General features: G+C 36.0%; 1 protein-coding gene across 1 annotated transcript; it reads right to left on the bottom strand.

Moving 5' to 3' along the window:
• Window positions 1-272: 272 nt before the first annotated feature.
• On the bottom strand, window positions 273-10550 carry LOC127694373 (myb-like protein X). The gene is made up of 4 exons (XM_052195929.1): window positions 10386-10550; window positions 10008-10157; window positions 2164-2463; window positions 273-1264 (listed from the first exon to the last, which is right to left on the bottom strand). Exons 1-4 carry the CDS (start codon window positions 10548-10550, stop codon window positions 911-913), a joined length of 969 nt encoding a protein of 322 aa, XP_052051889.1. The 3' UTR covers window positions 273-910.
• Between the last annotated feature and the right edge of the window lie 534 nt (window positions 10551-11084).

Here is an 11084-nt window from a genome sequence, read left to right as displayed (position 1 = left end):
TGGTGACTAAAGCTTGCTGCTCCTGCAGAGGACCAGATTCAGTTCCCACCATTTTGGGAGGCTCACAGCCGCCTGCACCTCCAGCTGCAGAAGATCCAACACCTTCTTGGTACCTGCTTGCATGTGCACCTATACACAGTGACATAACTAAATAATGTAAATGCACATAAATAAAAGCAAATATAAAATAGAAAAACTGAAGATTGGAAAGTTTCAATTCTTAAAGGGTATACATTATAATGTATATTAAAAGAACAAATAATTTCTCCTAATTCATCTAAATAAAAAACAATTCAGAAAAGCATTTAGAAGTTCTGACTGTCACCTACAGAATTTTACAGTTTAAAATTGCTTTTATAATTATTATTTTAATCCAAGCTAAACCAGCTAAACACACTTAAATATCCAAGTGTTTGGGTGGAATTGGAATTGAGGAATTTATAATGAAATAAATATTGTAAAATATTTCTATTGGTACAGAATTTCACTAAGTATATGGATGTAGAAATGACTATAGTAGAAATGGATGTCTTGTATACTTCACTGCCTTTTTTGATCCTGTAAATTTTCAATCTGCATAATTGTGTGAAATTTTGGTAAAGGATAGGGCTATGGGTGGCTTTGGGTTATGAAGAATAAATGTATCATCAAACATAAACAAGATCAAAAACAATAAGCAAACCATATCATAGATTTTTTCATTTTCTATGCTAAATAGGTTGCCTAATAGAAACCTTTTTAGATCTTAGTTAAAATTTCTCTTTAATTAATTAGCACAAAATAGTCATGAAGTTGCCTCAAAAGTATTTGTAGAGGGTGAGGAAATCATCTTTGCCTACTACTTAAATTAGATCTACAAGATCCTCTAAGGATCTTTTTTTTCTGTAGCCGTGGACTGACTCATCTGGCATCAGTGGGAGGGGAGGTACTTGGTCCTGTGGAAGCTTGAGGCCCCAGAGAAGGGGAGTGGTAGAGGGGTGAGGGAGGAGTGGGTAGGGAGCACCCTCTTAGAGGCAAAGGGGAGGGGGAAGGGGTAAGTAGGAGGGGTCATGAAGGGGAGACTAGGAAGGGGGATAACATTTGAAATGTAAACAAATAAAATGATTAATAAATAAAAACATCTTGAAGAACGCCTTCCTGTTGTAAGGTTCAGCTGTATCAGGAGAAAGGCTGCTTCTGTACCTTGGACTTTCCCATCAGCCTTTGCATTTTCTGTCACTTGGTTGCTAATGTCTGATGCAACAGTGCTTGGATTTGTTGATGCCTATGAGAGGAGAAAAGAAACACAGTTTCAAAATGAATTGCTTTTCCTTAAAGCTGTATTGGCTTTATTCAATTAAAGGAGAGTTACTAAACATTCCTTTGTACTTCTTCTAGGAGCTAAACCACATGTCAGTTTCCTGCATTCACATTATCAAATCTATTAACTAAACATATCTAATTATTGCCATTGAAATGATAAGCTAGAGATACCATTCCAGTTGTACACTGATTCCCTAAGTATACAATACTTTCTATGAACATAATTTAGGCCATCTCATAGTTATATTTGACCTTTAAAAATGCCACCTTCCAAAATGTGCTAGAATCATCTTCTTCACCTGAGTTAAAATAAATTAAAGATTAACTTTATGAATTATGGTGGCATTGTGGGATTTAATATTTTTGCTCCTTATATAATAATAGGATCTTTTAAAAAAAAAAGTGTTAGTCAACTTAGTGTGAATCCCTGTAACTAATCTCAGGTGCCTCCTTTTAGAAAAGTATTCTTAGTCTTGTAACCTTGCATTTTTAAGCACAGAGCTAAGTGATTAATGGTGGGGATTATATTTTTAGTATGATAAGGAAGTCACTCTAAAGGCTCCTTGCATTTATAAGGGGAGCAGCTACTCTGATGTTAGAGAGCAACCAGGGTTGTTTGCTGTAATTCATAACACAATTTCTTCACAGGTAATTTACCTGCCTGTGCAAGCTTCCTGTAACTGAAAAACCATCCGCTGCTTAATAATCAACCTGAATTGGCACTTTGCACTTGCTGGTTCATTTTGACCATCCACACTTTCCCTTCTTCATAAGGAAGCTAATGCAGCCAGCTTACTCAGTCTTACTGCTATCTCATTACAGTGATGGGGGTGGGGGTCAGGGGGGACCGGGGGACTCTACCTCCTTTCCGTCCTCTTCATCCTTTTCGTCTTCTTCATCCTTTTCCTCCTTTTTGTCCTTTTCCTCCTTTTTGTCCTTTTCCTCCTTTTTGTCCTTTTCCTCCTTTTTGTCCTTTTCCTCCTTTTTGTCCTTTTCCTCCTTTTTGTCCTTTTCCTCCTTTTTGTCCTTTTCCTCCTTTTTGTCCTTTAAGTCCTTTTCCTCCTTTTCCTCCTTTTTGTCCTTTTCATCCTTTTTGTCCTTTCTGTCCTTTCTGTCCTTTGAGGAGTCCTGCTGCTGTTCCTTGTCTTCCTTTCCATTGTCCTGAAATCAGAACAGCATCCATAAATGTTATCAAGAAGGGGCTAGGGACCCACCTAATACTGTATGTTCTGATATATTAAATATTTTATATTTTTAATATAATTATATTACATATGTTTATAACTATATATTGTAGAACATATAATATATAAGTGTATTTTAATATAACTCACGTGAGTAAATTTAATCCTAAGTAAAATGATAGAAAATAGCTGTATTTAAAAATTTGAATAGTTATAAAGACTTGTTAGCTGGGTAGGGCAGTATATGCCTATCATCCTAGCACTTGAGAGTTCAGACAGTTGGATCAAGCTAAGTTCTAAGCCATCCTGGGATACATAGCAAAACATTGTCTCAAATAATACAAAACAATAATAATACCCAAACAACATTATAATTAAGAAGCACAGCCAACTAGAAGCAGGTCATTATGATCCATCTGATTGTTATTTTGTACCCTACATTTTCAAACCCCAAATTTCTATTAAAGCTTGCTATACAATATTTTAAGGAAAAAGAAATATTAAGTGTTGCATTAAGTGTTCATAAGTCTTAGTCTTCTGAAGAAATGAGTTTCAAACCCTCTCATAAATGGCTAGGAACAAGCATAGGACAGGAACCTGATCAGGCTTGAACTGATCTTGAGATGTTGATTCACTCATTTGACTACTAAAAAAAAAAAGCCAACAAATGATACTGAGAAGTAAACCTTACAATATTAACAACCAAAAGAGAGAAAGAAAATATTAACAAGCATCAGAAATACTCTGAATGATGACAATCTCCGTCATCTCCCACCCCCACCACACCCTGGCATTCTACCGAATGCTCATACATTCTCAACTGCTGAACTGTCCAGTGGCACAGCTGTTATTACTGTTACTGACCAAAGCCAGGGGACAAAACCATAATCACAGTCACCATCACTATCATCTGAAATAATAATAATAATAATAATGCAACTGATTCTTTAAACATTGTCACCTTCATTAACATTATTTTTTTGAGACAAGGTCTTACTATGCAGCACAGGCAGACTTCTAACATTTGATCCTCCTGCCTCAGCCTCCCAAGTGCTGGGATTAGAGCCATGTTGTGCCATCCCCCAACTTCTCCATTAATTTTTTTACAGAATAGTAATTAAGGTAAGGCATAGAAGAACTTCGATGTCTCCCTAATTAACGTGAGAAATATAAATTAGAGTGTAATAAACTACCTAAAAAACTTTTTAAACTCTTGGTGAGGAGAGAGTTCTTTGAGGAATATGATTTATCTGGTTTATTTATTCATTTAATAAATGATTAAAAAGAGGAACTAAAATGACTTCCACTTCACTGAAAATGATTGCATTTCCAGTGACAAATTATAAAATCATTGCTGTGCCAAATATCGTGTCATAGTTTGATTACATATGGGCGAGGTGCTGTGCAAAAAGTGAATTCTTGCTGGGTGTGGTGGTGGACTAGGATGACCCCTTGGTGACCTCTGCACCCCTGTACTCAAGAGGCAGAAACGAGAGGATCACCAATGCCAGGCCAGCAGGGGCTACGTTGTGAGATCTTGTCTCAAAAAGAAATTATATGCATGTGGTCTCTGCCTCCAGAGAAGTGACAATCTAGGTACTCTATGATTTTATATAATATGTGTATTATACTCTGGAGTATTCATTTTCCTTTTATCAACATAACATGAATTCCAATGGAATAAACTAAAAGTACTGCCACTGGAGAGAATAGATTACAACATTAAACAAGCTGCCTTAACGCTTTTAAGAATAACTCATAAATAATAGAAAACAGAATTTTGTGCTTGCTTATAGTTGTTTATCTCCTGAAACTGATGAGAAGTTTCTTTTATTTCTTCTTAAAATCTATTTTGTTTAGAAGTGCTCAGAAAAATCAACTCAACAAGCTACACTGAGAACCTTCTGCTCTGCAAGTAATTCTTGGGGTTTAAAATGATAAGTGAGTCTCCAGTTTAGTGAGGGGATAAGAGTTCAATTCAATCTGCAAAGCATAAAGGTGGAGGTGAACACAGCACATTAGGAGAAGTAGGTATTTTTCTTGTGGCAAAGACACAGAATTCAAAGATTGATTTTAAAGGACAAGTTCTTAAAAAAGTGTACAAAGGAGAGGGGAGGGTATTTGTAGCAGAAGAAACATAAATTCAAGAGTAAAGAAGACGAGGCTTAAAAAGTACCGGACTCATATAAATAAAAATAAACAATATTTTTAATAAAAAGTAGCTGGAGTCGTGGGTTGAAGGGATGGCTCAGCAATTAAGAGCATTGGTTGTTCTTGCAGTAGACCTGGGTTTAGTCCCTAGTAGCTATATGGTGGCTCCTAACTATCTGTAACTTCTGATAGTTAGGAGAGAGTCAGAGCCAGGGGATCTGACTCTTTCTTCTAACCTGTTGGGACATGAGATATGAAAATGGTGCACATACATACTTATGGGCAAAATACTTATAAACAAAAATAAGCCATTAAGAATATAGTATTTACAGCCAAAATGTAAAGGATCATAGTAAATCGAGGCATTTGGACTTTATTCTGTACTTTTAAAACAGAAATACATGTTAACAAATTATTGTTTTAAAAAGTCAATTCTGCCAGCAACATTGACTTTAGACTGTACTGTAAAAGAGTAGAAAAAAATGAATGTGTATCTTGCATCTTAAATATTACACTACCCCTTGCTCCACTAGACATTGTTAGCATGCAATCTTTCTAGCAGGCTTGTATTTTAAAATGTATCAAAACAGATTTTGATTAATTTGCCCAAAGTCACATGTAAATTGGTAGGTCAGAATTGCAGACAGTATCTTGAAACTAGTCCTTGCAACACTAATTCAACTATTATTTAGTTACAGTAATCTATAGAGTTACTGAAAAAATAAGTGGATGAGTAGAAAATTAAATTGTTGAGACAGTGCCTAGCAAGTAGAAACTTATTTGTGAAAGTTGAAGTGATAGCATTAATGTAAAATGCTCTAAAAGTTGGGACCATGCTCTCTAAATATTTTTTAATAATTTGTTGAATTACTACACTGAGCAAAATGTATACTGTATTGACTATATACAAAGTCACATATAGCATATATATATATATATATATACACATATATGTACATATATAAAATATATGTATTTCCTGCACAGACCTCCTAAGACCCTTGGAGTTTCCTGATGATTGGAACATCTGGTTCTTTCTTGGGGATGGGGGCATCTTTCATTATGAGGTGACTTACTAGTGAGGTGATTTGCTGGGCTCTTGGGTTACCTTAGGATAGGGGATGATTGTGCTAAATGAGCCTACTTTGTTATTAATAGGTTGGAACTTTTAGTTGCACCTCTAATGTCAGGTAGAGAAGAAGAAGGAAAGGTTGAGCTGATGCTAATGGTCAATGGTAAAATCAATGACAGCTTCATAATTAAGCTCCCATGGAAAGTCATACAAGAGTTTGAAGAACTGGGTTACAGAACATGCCTTGCCTTAATCATGTCTTTGTCTGCCTATTCATCTGTCCCTTTGAGTATCATTTATATTAAACTATTAAATGTAATTATCTCTATGAGTTGTAGAAGCAAATTAATCATATAAAAGATGGGACTGGTAGGAACAGGAAGTCTGGTTTGCAGACAGTTTAAGTATACTAGTTATAATGGAGTGAAGAGTAGGTGGTCTTGAAGGGCTAAATCCTCGATCTGTGAGATATGAGAGGCTAGTGTCAGGACTGAACTGAATCCTCCAGTTGGTGTCTGCTGGAGAATTGTCTGAGAAGAAAAAAACCTCAACTCATCACAGAAGTGCTTGTGTTGAATTTGAGAATGAAGGAAAAACTCTTTGGTTAGAAATGTGTGGTGGACCAAAGATAACTATAACAATTAAACTTAGGCTTTGCTGTCTAGACTAAGAAAATACTACACATTAATATCCTGAAAATATAGTCCCACTTCTCATGGTAAGGCTGTTTATCTCCTACTATTTTTTTACATACAATGTATAACATTCTAACAAAAGTAAGAGAGTCATTAAAAAGGAAGAGAATAAATATTTTCAAATATAAAGTATTCATTAGAACCTGATAGAGAGCTAAAATATCAGAATATTTAAGACTTTAAATTACTATGGTTTATAGTTATGGTTAATAGATAAACCAATTACATATTTTAAATAGATGATTACAATTATATAATACAATTACTAATCCTAACATTACTATAATTGATAAAATAATTACAAGTGAGAAGCCAAGTTTTCTTTTCTGTTGCTATGTTAAAACACTCTGACTAAAAGCAACTTAGCCATCATCATGGGAAATGAAGACATGAACTCAAGGAGAAGCCATGGAAACATAATGCTCACTGGATCGATCTCTCATTTGCTCACTGGATTATTATACTCAGCGAGCTGAGGGATGCTGCTGCCCACTGTGGGTTGGGACCCATCACACTCATCATTAATCAAGACAGTCTCTCACAGATGTGGCCACAGGCCAACTCTGATTTAGACAATCCTTCAGTAGATATTTCTTCTCATGATTCTAGACTCTGTCAAGTTGATAGTTGAAGCTAATTAGGACAAACATAATGGAAAAGAGAGAGAGGATTCATAGTTAAGTGTTTAGAGCAAAGACATGAAAACCATAAAGAAAAGCCAAACTGAGATTGTACCGTGTTATATGGTGTTTGTCTGATATCACTGAGAGGCCTGCTCTTTTCTGAAGGAAAATGGATGAGGGATGGACCTGAGTAGTTGTGGGAAATGGGGTGGAGTGGAGTGAGGGGAAACTGATTTTGATGTAGTGTATAAGAGAAGAACAAATAATAAGTCATAATATCAGATATGAGAAATTCCTTTGATGGGTTTATTACTAACATGGATTCAGCAGAAGAATCAGTGTCAACAAAAGCAAGTCAATTCAACTTATCCATCTCTAAGGGGAGTGAGAAAAAAAAACAGAGAATTCAATAGCTGTAGGATAATACTAAATGGTTTGATTTATATGGAATTAGAATTCCAGAAAATGAGAGTAAGGTAGAAGAAATCTGAAGAATAAACTTGCTGATAATTTTCCAATGTTTATGAATTATGATATATCACAGATTCAAGAAGCTTTAGAAAATATAAGATTGATAAGTACAAAGAAAATCATATCTAGGCACAAATAAAGAAACTGGCTCTTGCCAGGTATGGTGGTGTATATCTTTAATCCTAGCACTCAAGAGGCAGAAGTAGGCAGATCTCTATGATTTGGAGGCCAGCCTGATCAACACAGTGACAGACTGATCATTACAGAACATCCAGGACTAAATAGTGATATCCTGCTTCTGCTTTAGTACATACATATAGATATAGATATAGAGATAGAGATAGAGATAGAGATAGAGATAGAGATAGAGATAGAGATAGAGATAGAGATAGAGATAGAGATATAGGTATAGATAGGTATAGGTATAGGTATAGGTATAGGTATAGATATAGATGGATGGATGGATAGACAGACAGACAGACAGACAGACAGACAGATAGATAGATAGATAGATAGATAGATAGATAGATAGATAGATAGATAGATAGATAGATAGGACAAAATACAAACATCAAAAAGAATCTTGAAGATAGGCAAAGAAATAAGAAACTTATAGTAAGGCTGACTAATGTTCCATCAGAAACAACATAAGCTGAAAAACAAAACAAAATAAGACAAAATAAAACAGAACAGAACAAAATTATCATGGCATCTGCTGTTGAGGTAGATGAGAGAGTTGACCCTATCTCTTGTCAGGGCAGTGCTGAAGAATTGGCCCCAATGTAAGCACCAGAGGGCTGGTGGGCTGACCAACACAGCTACAACCCAGATTCAGATCCAGGGATTTGAGTTGGCCCAGCCAACAACTACTCCAGAACTGCTTTAGTGCATGAAGCTTTGGTCCTCCATAACCAATGCTTCAATATCTCTAGGACACAGGACAACAGCAGGGTATTCAAGAGGAGGCTGAGACAAGAGGATCCTTTAAACACAGGTATTTGAGGCTAGACAGGGCAACATGGGAAGATTCTGTCAGAAAGAGATAGAAATTGAGATCAAGATAAACATATAGAAGGGATTTAAAATAATCTTTTTATAAAAATATTCTTCAGGGATGGCAAGATGGCTCAGTGGGTAAAGCTACTTGTTGACAAACCTAAAGACCCAAGTTCAATACCTAAACCCACATGGTAGAAGGAGAGAACTAACTCCTCCCAGTTGCCCTCTGATTTACAAATGCATATCGTAGAATGCAAGTACCTGCCCACCCACTCCCACATTTCCCACCCAAATAAATCAATGCAAAAATTAAATATATGTATATTTTAAATATAAAGACATTAAAATAAGTGAAATGGGTAATTATACTATGATGCAATCTTTGAATCAAAGGAAAGGAGGAATGATAATATTAAGACAACATCAATTTCAGAAGTCAGAATATTATCAGACAGCTTCCATGCGAGCTGCAAAATATTTTATTTCTAGTAGACACAGAACCAACACTGGTAAACTAACAATAGAATCAACACTGATAAAATAACAATAATTATATTGATAAAACTTGACATAAATTTTAATTTTATGGGTTACAGATTATAATGTTAATTGATTTGACAGCTAAGATATATAGCACTGACTGTAAAGGACCCTGAATTTAGAATGAGGACATTAGAGTAATTGAAGAAAGAATCCAAAGCCCCTGGTTAAGCTTGAAATCCTTTTGCCAATTGAAAACATTTTGTCTTAAGTGTGATACTAGACATTGCTGAAACTAACAACATTGTAACAATCTCAATCTGCCTTGCAATAAGTCAATTTTCCTTGAGACCTACCCTAACCACCAAGTCTTCCATGCTAGGAAATACGTAACTAAAGTGGGTTTTAAGCTGCTCCATCAGAGCAAATGCAGAATGACACTAGGAGATGATAGTCTTGACAGAAAAATAATTTTTCTATTTGCTTATATATTTGCAGAACCCAGAGAGTTTGTATGGGACCATATCAAAAGGAGTTAAAGCAAGGAAGACAGTATAATGCTGGATTTGACAGACATTGATATGAGTTCAATAATGAGCTATAGTAGACAATAGATTTAATGTGTTGATATAGGCATCTAGAAGAGAAACTAACCATTGTGGTTAGTTCACTGAAATTTGGAGTCCACAGTAGCCTATGTCTAAGTTGAGAAAAAGGAATCTCCCTTGTATAATGTAGAGAAAGTCCAAAGGCTTAGGAGCATAGGTATGTCAAAATAGATTTATTGAATATGACCTGTACATCTCCCTCCCTCAACTCTGTATGTCAGAAAGAGGATTCAGGGGTCACACCTTTACTAAGATGTTGTGTGACTTTTCCTGGGAAGACATGAACAAAACATCAACCTAGATAGCATACTGATGACAGAACAAAGAAAAGATTTCAAGTTGTGCTGGCTAGTTTTATGTCAACTTGACACAAGCTAGAGTCATTTTGGAAGAAGGAAACTCAATTGAGAAAATGCCCTCACCAGATTGGCCTGTGGTACATATTCTTGATTGATGATTGATGTGGGAAGGCCCAGCTCACTGTGAGTGTTGCCACTTCTGGGATGGTGGTTCTGGGTGCTATAAAAAATCAGATTGAGCAAATCACAAGGAACAAGCCAATAAGCAGCACTCTTCTATGGCTTCTGCTTTAGTTCTTGACCTGTCTTCCCTTAATAAAGGACTGAGATGAAGATGTTTAAGCCAAGTAAATAAACCCTTTCCTAACCAAGTTGCTATTGGTCGTGGTATTTATCACAAGAGGAAATAAACTAGAACAAACAACATGGATGGGAGATGCTAGCATGGATGGGAGATTTAGTCCTTCATTATTCATAACCATTTTCCAAGATTCTTCTAACCTCTGGATCTTGGGATGCTGTGTATCTCTTTATCCCCAACAGTCTTGACAGGACCAATTTATGCTGTTCAGGTCTGGCACAGACAAAGAGCTTGTCTGTGCTATAGCTTTCTATGCCTGATATTTGAGCTGACTCCCTGGTTCTGAGAGGCTTCATGCTGACCATGGCCCTCGATTTCCCATTAGCCACACCTGGATACCAAAAGGATCCAAGGCTGGAAAAACAATATCCACCCCAACTGTACTTTACACCACATATTCTGGAGCAACAACTCTCCACCCCAAGAATAAGCTTAATTATTTTTCCATAAGTTATTGCTTAGGCTTTAAGGTCTTCCAAGAGCTCACCAGCAAGCATTAATTACTATTTATTTTTTCTTACTATTATTTTTTTTACTATTTCTTACTATTAATTTCTTACTATTAATTTTTTCCCTAGAAGCTTCAGCTTGACACAAATTTGACTTTAAGGGGCCTGAACATATCCTTGTGGATGCTTTTTACCCTCCTCTAAATCCCATTTTTTATTGCTTTTGTGCTTTACACACTCAGTTTATAGCTGGTTAAATTCATTCAGATCTCCCACAACTTCCTCTACCTCATAAAGATCTGGCACTCAATAAAGTCACCAAAGGCCCGCACCAGTCCCAAGATCCTTGCTATCATGTCCAGTAAACTAGGCATCACATATCTCTCATGC

The sequence above is a fragment of the Apodemus sylvaticus genome, chromosome 10 (assembly GCF_947179515.1).
Source record: "Apodemus sylvaticus chromosome 10, mApoSyl1.1, whole genome shotgun sequence".
NCBI classification, from domain to species: Eukaryota; Metazoa; Chordata; class Mammalia; order Rodentia; family Muridae; genus Apodemus; species Apodemus sylvaticus.
The sequence above is the reverse complement of the archived record's forward strand: the minus strand, read 5'-3'. Positions and strand labels throughout refer to the sequence as shown.

Bases quoted from the DNA above. Each gene is read 5' to 3' on its own strand.
- LOC127694373 (XM_052195929.1), bottom strand. From the start codon at position 10,550: ATGGTCAGCATGAAGCCTCTCAGAACCAGGGAGTCAGCTCAAATATCA. The intron at 10,158-10,385 runs GTTAGAAGAATC...AAGCCATAGAAG, and splicing joins CAGCATCCCAAGATCCAGAG to AGTGCTGCTTATTGGCTTGT. The intron at 1,265-2,163 runs GTAGAGTCCCCC...CTCCTCTCATAG, and splicing joins ATGAAGAGGACGGAAAGGAG to GCATCAACAAATCCAAGCAC.